The 16,620-nt window shown below is 45.5% G+C and overlaps 1 protein-coding gene across 1 annotated transcript; it reads left to right on the top strand.

Annotated features, from left to right (window-relative positions):
• The first annotated feature begins 10,547 nt into the window (after window positions 1-10,547).
• Window positions 10,548-16,422, top strand: LOC144251758 (GTPase IMAP family member 6-like). The gene is given in 4 exon segments (XM_077794505.1): window positions 10,548-10,779; window positions 12,728-12,809; window positions 13,993-14,604; window positions 14,607-16,422. Coding segments are annotated over 4 exon segments (1,002 nt in total). The 5' UTR covers window positions 10,548-10,605; the 3' UTR covers window positions 14,741-16,422.
• The last annotated feature ends 198 nt before the right edge of the window (window positions 16,423-16,620 follow it).

Here is a 16,620-nt window from a genome sequence, read left to right as displayed (position 1 = left end):
TGGTGTTAGTTCAGTGTTTAAGCTAGCCTAGGTTAATTTGTTTCTTGTTTTTAGTATGTCTCACTGCAAATATTATTAATAATTTTTTCTGGATAATTAAGGAGAACATATCAAATCCATAACTAATGGCATGATTTTAATAGATCTTTTGATACTGTTTCCCAACATTTTTAAAAGAAACCTTATATTTGTTTGGAATGTACCATGGTGATGCTGGAAGAACAATTAAACAACAGAGATAAAATTCTCAAAAAATGTGATGGGAGGGGAGAGGGCCCAAAGACACTGACAAAAATATAAAAATAGAGTGTAAAAGTCTATTTCCAAGGCTGTTATTTATAAAAGCCAAAGGAGAGGAGGATCCTAATCACCATCCTCAAAGATGGGTAGAATAAGCTCATCATAGGCTCCTGAGTCGTGCGAGCTGATCACAGGCTCACCAGGAGCAATGCTGCACACGACTGGAACATCTCCAGGTTACATTGTGGAGCAAAGCCTGTGAGGCAAATAAAGTCATGCCTCGGATGCCACCACCCAGCTAATAAGGGGTACAAGAAAAGTTCTTACTGTGTCTGGAGGAAGGGGACGAGGTGACAATCACAAGGACAGAGGCCAAACTTCTCCCAACTGACTTTTGTAGATTTGATTTTAGAACGATACAAATGTTGTATATGATTTCATGGAAAACTATATTGAAATTAATTCTCCAAAATAAAAAATAAAGAGACAAGTGGCCATAACTGTGTACCCATGTGTATTTAAAACACACTCATTTCACTGACCATCCCTAGCACAATACCCAGAGATCAAAAAGACCTAAAAAATGCCTTTAAATTCTTCATTGTCATAATATTGGCAATGATATTGGTCTCACTATCCTCACAGCATCATGTGGTGTCTGTGTTGGATACACACACACACACACACACACACTGAAAAGGCTGAGGACAAAGCAAGCCACACCCAGTTGCCTAACTAGCTCCTGTGCTCAGTGTGGTCATCAGCACTGCTTCCCTACAAAAGAAGTCAAGGATTCCTGGGGAATTGACCAACTCAAAGTTTGGGGGGAAAAATGCCTCTCATGACGTGGGACCATCTTATTGGAGTTCACTGCATCCTGATTCAAACAGAATAAACTGAATACAACATGAATAATCCCGAGATCCATTTCAGAACCTAAGCCCCAGTTCCTAGGCTGGCGGGAGTGCTGATGGCATATGAGGAAAACATATGCCCCTTGACTTTCTGAGTTTGGCTTATTTCACTTAACACAATGTTCTCAAGTTCCATTCATTTTCCTGCAATTGATATAATTTCATTCTTCTTTATGGCTGAATACAATTCCATTAGGTACATACAGCACACTTTCTTTTTCTGTTCATCCATTGACAGACACTTGGGCTGGTTTCATAGTTTGGCTATTGTAAATTATGCTGCTATAAACATGGGTATGCATGTATCACAGTAGTTAGATGACTTTAATTCTTTAGGACAAATACCGAGGAGTGATAGAGCTGGGTCATAAGCATAGTCTTTTGGGGAGACTATACTGATTCATAGTGGTTGTACTAACTTACAATCCCGCCCACAGTGTAACAGTGTTCTTTTTCCTCCACATCCTCTCCAGCATTTATTATTGTTGGTATTCTGATGACTGCCATTCTCACTGATGTGAGATGAAATCTCAGTGTAGTTTTGATTTGCATTTCCCTAATTGCTAATGATGTTGAACATTTTTCATGTATTTGTTAGCCATTTGTATTTCTTCTTTTCAGAAATATCTGTTTAGTTCATTTGCCCACTTATTAATCAGGTTATATAGTTTTTAGGTGTTTTTTAGGTGTTAAGTTTTTTGAATTCTATATATATACTAGATATTAATTCTCTGTTAGGAGAGTAGCTAGCAAAGATTTTCTCCCATTCTGGAGGTTCTCATTTTATATTCTTCTTTCCTTTGTTGTGCAGAAGCTTTTTGATTTTATGTCACTCATTTATTAACTGCTGACATTACTTCCTGAGCTTTACCATCCTATTGAGAGTGACGTTGCCTGTGTCTACATAAAGGATTGTTGATCTTCTGTTTTCTTCTGCAAGTTGCATAGGTTCTGGTCTAATTCTGAGGTCTTTGGACCATTCTGAATTGATCTTTGTGTAGCATGAGCAATAAAGGTCGAGTCTCATTCTTCTACATGTGCATAACAAGTTGTCCCAGCACCATTTGTCTCCAATGTATGTTTTTGGCACTTTTGTCAAGGATCAGATGACTGTAGATGTGTGAGTTTGTCTGTCTTCTGTTCTATACCTTTTGTCTGTGTATCTTTTTATGCCAGTACCATGCAATTTTTGTTACTATAATTCTGGAGTATAATTTGAAATCAGGTATTGTGATGCCTCCAGCATTGCTCTTTTGGCTTAGAATTGCTTTGGCTATTCTGCATTTTTTATTTGTATTATTATTATTATTATTCCAGGGATTGAACCCAGGGGTGCTTAACCATAGTCTCAGCCCTTTTTTATATTTTATTTTAGAGACAGGGTCTTTCTGAGTTGTTAGGGCCTTTCTAAGTTGCAGATCATGGCTTTGAACTCATGATCCTCCCGCCTCAGCCTCCTTAGCTGCTGGGATTCAGGCATGCACCACTGAGCCCGTTGGTTTTTAGCATTCAAATGAATTTTAGGACTGTTTTCCCTAGTTCTGTGAAGAATGTCATTGGTATTTTGATGGGGACTGCATTGAATCTGTATATTGCGTTTGGTGGCATGGCCACTGTAACAATATTAATTCTGCCCATCTGTGAACATAGGAGGTCTTTTCGTCTTCTTGTGTCTTCTTCCATTTCCTTATAACGAGTCAATTTGGGAGACCTATCTCAGGGTTGCAGGTGACCCACCTTAGTCTCTTCTGAGGACATGTCCCCCCTTAGCTGAGGAACCCCCACTAGACCCCACCTCTTACCTGTCCACATCTCTTAACATCATCATGGGGAGGACCAATTTCCATATAGGAAAGTGGTGTCTACTGCATGAACCTTGGGGGACACATTTAAACTCAGCCGTGGCAGTTCCAAGCAGATGTTCTAGCTGTGCTCCTTTTGGATATACTATCACCATGAATTGTATTTATAAATGTCCTAATATAACTATCTTTGCAATTTTACTTAGTAATGCAGGGTTAGTCTTTTAAATGACTGTTCTTTGATATTTGTTCATCATTTTTATAAATATTCATAAGTGAACCCACCTTTGCTAGTTAATAGCACTTCAAAAATTTGTTTGTTTGCCCTAGCCTCTGCTGACCCATGTTCTCAGAGTCCCACCTTCATGAAAAATGATAGACATGGCAGTAGCCTGTATTTTGACGTATCATACAGACATGGAGTGTAACTTGCCATTCTTGTGGTTGTACATGGCATGGAGTTACTGGTTGTGTATTCATATATGAACATAGGAAAGTGATGTCTGATTCATCCTACTGCCTTTCCCATTCCCATCCCTCCTTCATTCCCCCCATTCCCTGTTCCAATCTTCTCATGTCTTCTTCAGTTTCTTTCTGTAGCCTTCTGTAGTTTTCACTGTAGAGGTCTTCACCTCTTGTTAGGTTGATTCTCAAGGTTTTTTTTTAGGTGGTTGTGAATGGGATAGCTTTCTTAACTTCTCTTTCAGCTCATTTATTGTTGGTGTAGAGGAACATGGTTATTTATGTGTGTCAATTCTATATCCTGCTACTTTGATGAATTCATTTATGAGTTCTAGAAGTTTTCTGGTAGAGTTTTTTGGGTCTTCTAAATATAGAGTCATGACATTGGCAAATAGGTATAGCTTGACTTCTTCTTTTCCTTTTCGTATCCTTTTAATTTCTTTCTTTCTGGATAAAGTTTCAAGGACTATATTTAGTAGGACTAGTGAAAGAGGGCATCCCTGATTGTTCTAATTTTTAGAGGGAATGCTTTCAATTGTTCTCCATTTAGAATGATGCTGGCCTTGAGTTTAGCATACATTGCTTTTACAATGTTGAGGTTTACTGCTACTGTCCCTAATTTTTCTAGTGTTTTCAACATGAATGCATGCTGTATTTTGTCTAGTGCTTTTCCTGCATCTGTGGAGATAATCATGTGATCCTTGATTTTAAGTCTGTTGAGTGGTGAATTATATTTATTTATTTCCATATGTTGAACCAACTTTGCATCCCTGGGATGAGCCCCACTTGGTCATGGAGAACTATCTTTTTAATATGTTTTGGATGTGATTTGCCAGTATTTTATTAAGAATGTTTGCATCTATGTTCATCAGGGATATTGATTTGAAGTTTTCATTCCTTGATGTGTCTTTGTCTGGTTTTGGTATCAGGGTCATATTAAATTCACAGAATGTTTGGAAGGTTCTGAGGAAGGTTTTTGGGAGACAGTTAGTATTAATTGAGGTCAAGAGGATGGATCTCCACATTGTATAAGTGACCTCCTTTGGGGGCCATATCAGATCCAAATCCTAACCATATTTAAGTACAATCCATTTTCATCATTGATATTTATTAACTTACATGAGTGTGTTTGATGGGCATGAATGACTCAGGCTTTCTGCTGAGTTTTGAAGCTACTGAGGGAGTCTGTGCCTGTAAAACCCCACATTGGCACACGTGACCACTGCTGTTGTATGAATAATGAACTGTTTTTTTGTGTCTGATCCAGAAGTCTGATGTCTTCTACCAGAATCCATGGAACTGTCAGCAGGCCAACTTGTTGGCTTACAAGTGGCATAAGTCATACCCTTCACTGTTCCTGACAGTCCCTTAGTCTGTTACAATGTAGATGGATGTCTTAGCAGCGGGTCCATGACACTGTGATCCCTCAAGATAGTATATTGCTGAGACTCTACAGGGAGAAGAGGCAGGTGAGAGAGTAAAACCTCATTACATTTCTAAATCTAGTTGGTATTTGGCCAATTGATATAGCAGTGGTTAACTGCACAGATAGTCTCCCAAGTGTGGGTATGCTACTTCTAATTTTTAAGATACAGATCAGTGTCTTCTGTATAGGTTATAACTTTGACATATAAACTAGATAACTATTGCACACACACACACACATACACACAAAAGAAAATGCAGCTGGGTAGGGTGGTATACATCTGTATTCCCAGCAGCTTGGGAGGCTGAGGCAGGAGGATCACAAGTTCAAAACCAGCCTCAGCAACTTAGCAAGACCCTAGGCAACTCCTGAGACCCTGTCTTTAATAAAATATAAAAAGGACTGGGGGTATAACTCAGTGGTATGGCACCCCTGAATTCAATCCCTGGTACCAAAAAAAAGAAAGGAAAAGAAAATGCATCTGATTTCACTTCTAAGTATGAACGGAAAATGAATATCAGAAATGAAATTTAACAATGTAATAAAAAGTGATATATCAGGACCAATAAAGTTTCTTGTAATGAAAATATGGATTACTATTGGGGAAACTATACAGTTAATTGTATTAATAAATATAAGGACAAAATCATTTGATTATCTTTCATTGATGAAAGATATCAAGCAAAATTCAAACAGTGTTTTAGGTGAAGATAATTAAATAGGGGTTAGTTGTATATTTATTATCTTTAGCCACAATAATGCTTCCAAACCAATGACTGACTCCCCTGTCTGTCACTTGCGTGTTTGTGTTTGGTTGGGTTTCAGTGGACTGAAGCTGGCTCAGCTCAGCAACTCTGGACCGCTCTGAGGCTCTCTGGGGTATTAGTCAGAGTTAGAGAAACAGAATCAATTCCATCCATCTATATTTTCTCTGTATCTGTGTCTACATTTAGATACATACAGCCTTCCCTGTGTGTCCGCAGGTTCCACAGCCTCAGATTCAGATCAGAAACGCAATAGGCACACATCTTTGCCTCTGAGCCTTTTCCTTGTGCTTATTCTCTACAAAACAACAATGGACACAGCAGTTACAATTGTATTAGGTATCATAAGTAATGAAAAGATTTCTTAAAGTGAAGGGATCATGTGTGCAGGTTATACTGAAATGCAATGCCATTTTATACAAAGGACTGAACACCTACAGAATATTTTTGGCAGATACCAAGGAACAATTTTTTCTGGTTTATTTATTTTTATTCTTATCTGTATTGAAAGAGAGAGAGAGAGAGAGAGACAGGAAGATGAAGAGAAAGAAGGGAGAGAAAGAGAGATACTTATTTAAAGGAATTAGCTCACACTGTTGTGGGGACTGGCAAGTACAAAGTCCAATCGACAACCTGTCAAGTGTCAGGCTGGAAAGCCCACTCAGAGTTAAGGTCTTGAGTCCACAATCCAGAAGGCAAGCCAGCAGTCTTAATCTCAGGCAAGGCTTCTACTTTTCAGTCTTGAGGCTGAATTCCTTGTTTTTTGGGAAACTTCAGTCTCTGATCTTAAGACTTTCAACGGATTGGATGATGCCCACCCAATCATGGAGGGTGACCTGCTTTACCAAAAGCCTCCTGGCTTCTTGTCGATTGCAGCTAACAGACCTTCATACGAGCATCTGGGGAGTATTTGACCCAATACCTGAGTACAGCAGCCTAGGCAAGTTGGCACACTAAGCCAACCATCACATCACATGTGGGCTGTCTGGGGTCCCTCTGCTCTGTGTCATTTGTCCTTTTCCTGAACCAGCAGACTGTTCCCACGCCCACAGAAGTAACACGCATGTGAAAAAAGAACAGAGAATCTTGTCCAGTAAGCAAGGGCCTGTAGGAAATGTCTGGTTGAAGGGTTTTTATAGCATCACAAATTAAAAACTGCCCCTTGCCGCTGCTCAGCTCTTACTATTGCTTTGGACAGAGAGTAGGTGAGGGCGGGGAGGACTGTGAACTTGGGGTCTTTCTTTCTGAACCACAGGGTGCTCCTGGTGGGACCCGTGCACGTGCACTGTGTTCAGCACTTCAGACTGTTCAGATTTGGGCTGTGGGTTCAAATCCCAGGAGGACAGCCCGCAGCTCTGCCTTGGCTAAGAAGTGTGACCGTCCACTGCCTCCAGTCCTCCACTTCAAAAACCAAGGATAGGGTGTGCTCCCCTCCCAGGACACCTACGTGGTTTAAATGAGTTAACTTATGTAAAGTTCTTAAAGCAGTGCCTGGTACACAGAAAGTGCTCTTTGCATATTAGTCATTATTGATCATCATTCTTTCTGTAAACCACATTTTTGTTTTTCTGTAGCTATTTCTCTGTAACTGGGACTGACCTTTTCTTGCAAAAACCCCAGGTTGGATGGTGAATCCAAAGCTGTGGGTGTTCACCAAAAACCATGTGTTCCTCCAGTCCTCACTGCTCTTGCAGTCAGTTGGGCCAGGTATCCGGGTTGTGGTCAAGAGATGTGGTTTAAGAAGCAGGCAACGAGAAAGGCCACAGCTCAGGTTCTGTGTAGATGTGTTCTGTTTAAGAGCTTAGCAGACAGCGGTGCTTCCTCAACAAAACAACGTGACTTGGATGGCAGGAAATGAGGGCCAAATACAAAACGTAATCAATAACACAACAGAACGTAAAGTGAAATGGGACCTGTGAGCCATAAACTTAAGTGAAGGCTAGTTGCACATGAAGATGTCTGCCGTGCCCTCTGGGACCTAAGTTGCAGATGGAGCCAGAGTTCCCAGGATGGGGCTAATGTGGCCTCGCTACAATAGCACCAGCACCCGCCTCTTATTTATGCAAACCCTCCCCGGAGTAAAGTCATTTGATTTCAGTCCCTGGAATTTCCATATTGAATTTACAATAAGATCTTCCAGAAAAGAAATCATCAAAAGTGAGAGTCTGAGCTGGGCCTGGTGGTTCACTCCTGTATCTGGGGGGTTGAGGCAGGAGGATCGTGAGTTCAAAGCCAGCCTCAGCAACTTAGAAAGGCCCTAAACAACTCAGTGAGTCCCTGTCTTTAAATAAAATACCCCCCAAAACAGCTGGGTATGTGCCTTAGTGGTTGAGTGCCCCTGGGTTCAATCCCCAGTGCCAAAGAAAAGAAAGAAAAAAAAGTGACAAGCTGGAAAAACATTCAACATTAGATTTACATTCTGCATCAGTCAGGTTAGGTCCAATTATGCTGCAGTAATAAACACTTCCAAAATCTCAGTGTCTGAATGCTAGCCTGATCTTTGCACTGCTCTGCTGCAAAGGAAGGCAAAGGAAGACATGGTAAATAGCTACATAATACCTTTAAGAATTGATCAAGTGAAGGCATTTGCAGAATAATTTAAATTAGATGATTAGAAGATTTATATACTGTGTAATGATTGTGGCAAACACTTTGTTTAATCAGAAGAGAACAAGAAAATTAGAACCACCATCTTAGACTAACATTTTGGGGAGAATCTTCACAACCTAAAGTACATGGTAACTGTATCACTACCTATGGTCAGAGGGTCTCAGGTCCTTCCTGCAATGGCTTCCTGTTAATCACTGTGGTCACATCTGTGGGGAATGTCTTAGAAAACATATTTTTGATTATTTCTTTTGCAGAGAAAAAACTTTTTAGTTTGAATCCATCCCATTTATTGATTCTTGATTTTATTTCCTGTGCTTTAGGAGTCTTGTTAAGGAAGTCAGGGCTAATCCAACATGATGAAGATTTGGGCCTACTTGTTTTTCAATTGGGCATAGGGTCTCTGGTCTAATTCCTAGGGCCTTGAGCCACTTTGAGTTCCAGTTTCCCCGGCACCATTTGTTGAAGAGGCTAGCTTTTCTCCAATGTATGGCTTTGGTGCCTTTGTCTAGTATGAGATAACTATTTGTTAACTATTTTTGTCTCTGTGTCCTCTATTCTGTACCATTGGTCTACATGCCTGTTTTGGTGCTGATATCATGCTGTTTTTGTTACTGTTTCTCTGTAGTAGAGTTTAAGGTCTGGTACTGTGATGCCTCCTGCTTCACTCTTCTTGCTAAGGATTGCTTTGGCTATTCTGGGTCTCTTATTTTTTCAAATGAATTTTGGGACTGCTTTTTCTACTTCTATAAGGAATGAAATTGGAATCTCATTGGATCTGTATAATACTTTGGGTAGTATGGCCATTTTTTTACAATACTAATTCTTCTCAGCAAAAGAAGCAATGATTGAGGTGAAGAGAGCCTACATTTTAGGAACACATTTTTGCCACATGCACATCAAATAGAGAACTAATCTCCAGGATATATAAAGAACTCAAAAAAATAACACCAAAAAAAACCCCCCACAAACAACCCAGTCAACAAATGGGTTAAGAAGCTGAACAGATACTTCTCAGAAGAAGATATACAATCAATCAATAAATATATGAAAAAATATTCAACTTCTCTAGTAATTAGAGAAATACAAATCAAAACTACTCCAAGATTTCATCTCAATCCAGTCACAATGGCAACTACTAAGGATACAAACAACAATAAGTGTTGGCGAGGATGTGGGAGAAAAGGTACACTTATACATTGCTGGTGGGAGTGCAAATGGGTGCAACCAATCTGGAAAGCAACATGGAGAATCCTTGGGAAACTGCAAATGGGACCACCATTGGACCCAGCTATCCCACTCCTAGGTTTATTCCCAAACAACTTAAACATGGCATACTGCAGGGACACAGCCACATCAATGTTTATAGCACACAATTCACAATAGCTAAACTGTGGAACTAACCTAGATAGGTGAACCAGCCCTTCAATAGGTGAATGAATAAAGAAACTGTGGGGTATCTATACACAATGGAATATTGCTCAGCATTAAAAGAGAGTAGAATTATGGTTTTTGCAGGAAAATGGATGGAATTGGAGAATATCATGCTAAATGAAATAAGCCAATCCAAAAACCAAGTTGAATGTTTTCTCTAATCCATAATGGGGGGTGGCATAGAATGAGTGGAGAAACTTTGGATGGGGCAAGGGGAGGGGGGTAGGAAAGACGGTGGAATGAGATGGACAACATTGCCCTAGGTACATGTATGATTGCACAAATGGTGTGACTCTACTTCATGAACAACCAGAGAAGTGAAAAATTCTGCTCCATTTTTACAATGAATCAAAGAGCTTTCTACTGTCATGTATAACTGATTAAAACTAATAAAAAATAAATTAAAAAACCATACAAAAACATCTTTGAAGTTCCTAGGTTTTTTCTTCCTTAGTTTGTCTCTAAAGTACTGTCCTTCCTCATAACATTGTTCTCCACAAGCCTACTGCAGTTTTCCTCTTGTCAGAGCAACATAAAGATTCTTCCCAGACACTTAAGCCTTAGAAGGAATGAGAACCGGGTCTTTCCTGCAAGAAGGTCTCTAAGGAAGAAGCAACCTGGGAAAGATCAGAAACAGGGAACATCTGCCCAGGCCTGAAGCCGGAGCCCTGGACGTGGACAAGCCTCCAGAAGGAGAGGACAGTCATTGTGTCTCTGGCACAGACTTTTCTGACCGACCCACTGCTCCTCCAGCCTCTGGGCTCCTTATCCCAGGTCAGGGTTCAATGGCTCCAGCAGGGGAATTCTGGTTTGTTCCATTTCTGAGGTTTCAAGTACAAGCGCCTGGTTTCCTGCCGTGGCCTCCTGCCCACTTCCTGCTCTGGGCCTCACAGCTGACGCAGTCCTTTCAGGGTGTCCGGGAGTTGGCTAGCATTTTGCTGAAAAGTGAACAGCAGATGTTCTCCATGAATTCCCTCATCTTTGCACTTTCCCGCTTCCTTAATTTACTCTCCCAAGGAGATGACCATGTGTGGACCCCAGCAGAAGAGATAGAGAGGAGTGCACAGGGCTGTGTGGCCACAGAAGACCAGAAAGGAGGCCATTCCTCTTGTCTGGTGGCCAGCCTGGCGGTGAGTCTGCTTGTGTGTACATTCTTGTGTATGCCTGCATTTTGTTTGTGTGTATGTGTGTGTTATGGGCGGGTGTGTGTATCCATTTCCGTATTTGTGTATGTTGTGTGTGAGAGCTGTTTGTGTATGTGTGTTAGGAATCTTTGTATGTTTGTGATTGTGTGTACCCTTCTCTGTGTGTATGTGTGCAGGTGTGTGGGAGTGGTTCGTGTGTTGTGTGTGTGCCTTTGTGTTTCTGTGTGTGTTTGAGGTATTATAGGAAGAACTGTGACTCTGAAGTTAGGAGCACTGTGTGCCCTGTGACTGGCTCCCTGCTTAGTGTGTGTCAAGCTGCTTTTGTGAGTTTCTCTTTTTCCTGAGCAGCACAACAAGCTGGTGACATCTGCTCCATCTTCTGGAGACAATAAACACAGTGGGACCAGCAGGGTGGGTGCTGCTCAGAGCCGGGCCCTGGGGAGGCTGCCTGGTTCAGAGGGTGCAGACCCGTCCTTGGGCTGTGCTGGACACGGTGCAAACCACAAGTCCTGCTTGCAGTGCCTCAGGTGCTCCTCACCCCCTCCACCCTGTCCTGCTGGCCACAGGCCTCTGCTAAGCCGCCTGTTGTCCCTAAAGTGGAATGAGGTTGCATTGGCACAGAGCAGCTTCAGTTTCCACTGGACGTAGGGAAGCTGGGGACAAAGACCCTGGGAGGGTCTTCAGTTAGCCGGCCACGTTCTCAGGGGGAGGACGCAGTGGCCTGCTTGTCCCCTGAGGCCCGCTGACTGGTGGAGGACTCTGTTCTTGCCACCGTGGGGCTGGCCATGACTGAGTGTGGCTGTCCACCTGTTCAGCTTCCTCTCTCCCTTGAAGTCACCATATCTTCCTGGGCCACCTCCATCCTGGCCTAGCCTGTGAGAGCTGGCCTTCACTAAATGAAGTCACCGCTACAAAGCCCTGTCCACAGTGGTCCTCCACGGGCCAGCCCTTGGGATTTGCCGGAGGACTGAATAATCTGCCAGGTGAACAGAGCAGGAGAGACAGCCCGCAGTGCTGTGTGGATACAAAGCTGTGACAGTCAAGGTCTCTGTATCTGGGCTTCCACGGTTCCCCTAGATTAACAGTGTGTGCCTATCCTCCCATGTTCTGGAAAAGCAGTCATGAGCCTTGTAATCTCCTCAATCCAGAGAAAATGTCCCAGACACAGCACATGGGCTCTTGTCACACAGGACCACATTAAGCCCTGCAGAAGTGCACAGCGCTCTCCCCGTGTGGCTGATGGAAGTCCTGGTTGAGATAATGTGACTCTAATTTTCAAAGAGGTCTTGGAGTTAAAAAGGTTATAAATATGTTGGGACCATGTGGGGAGGGGCCTTCATGGTATCTTCCATGTCAGGCCCAACCTTCACCGTGAAGGGACCTTGAGGCACAGGCTGTGAACTGATGGCCACATCACTGACACTGAGGTGTCTGGCTCACAGCAGGGCATTGTGAAGGTCCCATAGCTGTCTTCTGGACCAGCTCTCAGCCCTCCCAACCTTCACTGTTGCGCCTTCTCCAAAGATCAAGCCCAGATGGCTGTCCCCAAGAGTCAGCCCCTCCCCAAAACTTCCTGCCCAAGTCCTGCAGGCCACTCAGCCATAGGAACCTACTCCACTCCAAGACACACAGGGTTAGGGTCACGCCTGCCTCTGGGTCTCTTCCCCCCCTCCTCTCTCCCTGCACAAAGGCTCCTGGACCCTGTCCACCCACCCACTTCAGGCTCCAGGCCAGCAGCCCTTTTCTCTGGGAAATCTCTTCAACTCATGATGGAGACCACCATGAGTTGGGCAGGGGGCCAGGCCTCTTCTCATGCAGTCCTCCCCCACCCTAAACCAACGCAGACATCTTCTGTCTGGCAAAGGAAGGCAAAAGGCAGGGTCCCTTAAAATGCAATTGAAAATTCAGTCCAATGGATCATTGCTTTCTCTAGGTGGAGGAAGACTATGTCCAGATTCCCCGAGAGATTTCTCCAAAAGAGCTGTGCCAGAAACCTACAGCAGAGCTGTCAGGAGGTAAAGCCCCTTTCCCAGCAGAGGGGGGCGTGTGGTGTGCAGGTGGGACATGCTCACCTTCCTAACCTTGGCTAGGGCCACCAAGCCCTCGGTCCTCATGTCAGTGCTTATCTGGCTGTGACTGCTGTCAGGGCCATCAGGTGACAGTACCCTGGGAACAAGCAGAATGGACTCTGTGGCTGCTGCCCGTAACAGGGTTCAACCCTCTCCAAGCTCAGCTTGTCACCTCACCTGGGAGGGCGGAACTTAGGAATGTGAACACTCCAGAGGAGATCCCTCATGGTGTTTTAATGTGCTGTACCAAGATGATTTTTTTACTTTATGAACTTGAAGAGCCTGGGCCATCAAGAAAAAGTTTATCACATGCGAAATTTCATATTTGGCCTTTTTTACCTCTTCTTACATCAGCCAGGTTCGATGTTACCTCAAAACTCCTCCCAGATCCCAGGCGATGTATCTGGCTCTGAGTCCCGTGATGGGAGCCAGCTCCACTGCTCAGCAGGGAATCCCTCGCTTCCCCTGCCCTGTGTTGGTCAGAGGCCAGAATGAGTACCCCACACCCACTTCCTGGAAACTACTCACTTGCTCAAAGGCCTGTCCTGCCCTCTGGAGAAGCTGGAGGGAGCCAGAATTGGTCAGGGTGGGTCATCCCAGGGTGCAGAGGCAGGAGCAAAGCCCATGGGTGCTGAGGAGAGTCAGGAGAAGACAGTGTCTGACTGCCTTGGGGAGTCTTGGTGCTCTGTGATCTGAATCCATCAGTGTCTTTCATGGGGACCAGACTTGGAAACCAACCAATATTCGCCACTTCTTTATGTGCATTTGGCCTTGGTGCCTTGCAGTCAGGAGAGGAGAATTCCCACCTGGCCTCCAGCCCCAGTCATACTAAACATCTAGGTACCCAATTCCCAGGCTTAGGTGCACATCTCCAGTCTCCTCTCTTGACCGATGGACCTGACATTCTGCTGGAGGAGAATGTTCAGCCCCACCTTCAAGGACACGGGTGAAGCATGAGAGTCCAGGACAGGTCGCAGAGAGAGACCTCAGCCTGTGTCTCTCCCACCCCAACCTGGGACCTCCTGCCCTCTGGGATGGAGTGCACCTACGGGCGTAGCTCCTGATAATTGGAGAGGATGGACCCTAACCCTGCTTTCTGTGTTTTTATGAATTTGTTTAATGCTTCTAGGTCTGAGGGATAAAGAGCCTACTCCAAGGAAACTGGGGCTCATCCTGGTGGGGAAATCGGGAAGTGGGAAGAGTGCGACAGGAAACAGCATCCTTGGCAGGAAAGAATTTGAGTCTAAACTCAGCAGCAGACCAGTGACCACAACCTTCCAGAGAGGCTGCCGAGAGTGGGCAGGGATGGAACTGGAGGTGATCGACACCCCCGACATTTTGTCTCCTGGGGTCCAGCCAGGAGCGGCGGCTGCAGAGGTGTGTCAGGCCTGCACCTTCTCCTCCCTGAGGCCTCACGCGGTGCTCCTGGTGACACAGCTGGGCCGGTTCACCAGGGAGGATCAGCAGGCCGTCAGGCGCCTCCAGGAGGTCTTCGGAGCGGGGGTCCTGGCTTACACCGTCCTGGTGTTCACCCGGAAGGAAGACCTGGCGGGGGGCTCCTTGAAGGAATATGTGCGAGAGACCGACAACCAGAGCCTGGCCACGCTGGGTGTGCTGTGTGAGCAGCGCCACTGCGGCTTCAACAACAGGGCAGAGGGGCGCGAGCAGGAGGCCCAGCTGCAGGAGCTCATGCAGCAAGTGGAAGGCATCCAGTGGGAAAACGACGGCTGTCCTTACAGCAACAGGCTTCCCAGTACCACCAGCAGAGCGCTGCTCAGAGCAGCACAGAAGGACTAATGACCCCAGAGCAGGGTTCTGCGGAGGCCATCAGCGAGGGGTCCTGGCTGGAAGTGCTTCCCAAGTGCAGAAAACACTGAGAAGACTGACAGGTGCCTCCTGAGGGCAGGCCCATTCTGCCCTGCTGGACGGGAGCAGGAGGTTTGCTCAGCCCTCCATGCCCCTGTGTCCACCAGGGCTACTTGCTCTATTCATGGAGCACCGCCTGGTCCCCAGGTCACAGAATATGGTTTTCACAGCATCTGGTAGAGCCTTGTTCCAGGGTAGCTGCTCAGAGCCCTCCCTCCTCTCCAACCCAAAGCCCGCTGTCCTCATATGGAACCCTCCATCCCATTAGCGTTTCCTGGGGGCCCTTGTCTGCACCCTAATACAGCCAAAGCATCTTGAGGGCAGGCTTGTTGCTCTTTGCCTTCGCAGGTTCCTGGCCATTGGAATCGGTTAGCATGGCCACCACCCAGTGTAGCTGTTGGCCTGGTGACTTCCCATCTCTTGGGCTTTGTTCTCATGTCCAGCAGCGGTGGGTAGAATGGCTGTTAAGTCACCTGCTGTGTGGAGGGAGGAAGGGACAATGGCTCTGACACATGGGGAGGGATGGGCCTGGGTCCAGGGAGGAGAGTGAGCAGGAGCAGAGAGGGAGAAAGTTTCTCTTGAACTCTAACAAGTGAAGTCAGGGTCAGAGTATTGAGAAGCTGGCCTTGGCCAAGTGTGTGGGCCCTAGCCCTGGCTGCAGGGAGTGGTGGCCCGCGAGGTGCCAGGTGGGCAGAGTGGGCCAGCCCGACTCCCCCAAGGTGGACTTAGACTGGGGGTTACAGGTTTCTTCCCTCTTCCCTCGGGTCCCATGCCCTTCATTGGCTCTGCCCTGTGTACTGGAGGGTGAAGGCATTTTTCAGCCCTGTGCCCAGCTTCTCCCTTGACAGTGGGGAGGGTCTGCAGGTGAAGGGCTCCCCAGCAATGTATCTGTGGTGGGTTGACTGGAGGGAGGCAGGAGAGAAAGGGAACCTGTAAAGGAAGGTGAAGGGTGCCCTAAACATCTTGGGAGCACCGTCTGGTTACAGGAGAACTCCCAATGCATGGTGTCTTCCTGGGTGAGCCCCCTGAGGCTGTCCTGCACACAGGCTGTCAGGAGTGACAGCAGGCATGCTGAGAAGGGAGGGGGATGTTAGCCTGCCTCTGGCTTCTGATAGGAAGCCGTTCAACCACCTAAGCAAGCAGAGGTGTCTCAGAGGCACCTCAAATTCTTTGAGGCTCAAGATATTCCTGGGGGGTTTAACCAACTGATGGGAAGCCACAGGGAAAAGATCTCCCAATACAGTCCCCTTCTCCATTCTTGAAGCCATGGGGCAGAGGGCTCTGGTGCCTTCCTCTGGAAGGGCGGGAAGTGGAGGTGCTGGTGACCCTGCTGAGGACCGTGGGAGGTCACAGACACAGCCTTATCTGCCTGGTGGCTACTCTGCTGGTGGAGGTCCTCACAGACCCCAGGACCTGCACCTACCTCTCAGGCCTGCCTCCCCAGGCTCTCCCAGAGGGGCAGCCTCCGAAGAAAGTGTGAACATGTCCTTGGCTCTTTCAGAGCAGAACAGAGTCATTTTGGTGGACGGTTGACAGAGTCTTTGTGCCAGAGCATTTATTGACTTGGCCATCCACTTCCTGCTGGACCTACTGTGCAGCATTTATCACCGATTCAGTTCTCACAGTTCCTAAGACTTCTGTCAAAGTTTTTATTTCTGTTCACATCTTCTACTTTTCCTATTTGAATAAAATATCGATTTGATGAAAGTAGCTTTGATTTATTATGGTGAGCCAATTTCCTCCTCAGACTACATTGTTGTGTTTTTGTGTGTGGTGGGGGAGTGGTACCAGGCTACCAGGGATTGATCTCAGGGGCACCTGACCACTGAGTCACATCCCAGCCCTATTTTTGTATTTTATTTAGAGACAGGGTCTCACTGAGTTACTTAGT

Source organism: Urocitellus parryii, unplaced genomic scaffold (genome assembly GCF_045843805.1).
Source record: "Urocitellus parryii isolate mUroPar1 unplaced genomic scaffold, mUroPar1.hap1 Scaffold_196, whole genome shotgun sequence".
Classification (NCBI taxonomy): Eukaryota; Metazoa; Chordata; class Mammalia; order Rodentia; family Sciuridae; genus Urocitellus; species Urocitellus parryii.
Note: the sequence above shows the minus strand (reverse complement) of the source record. Positions and strands in the feature narration are given on the sequence as shown.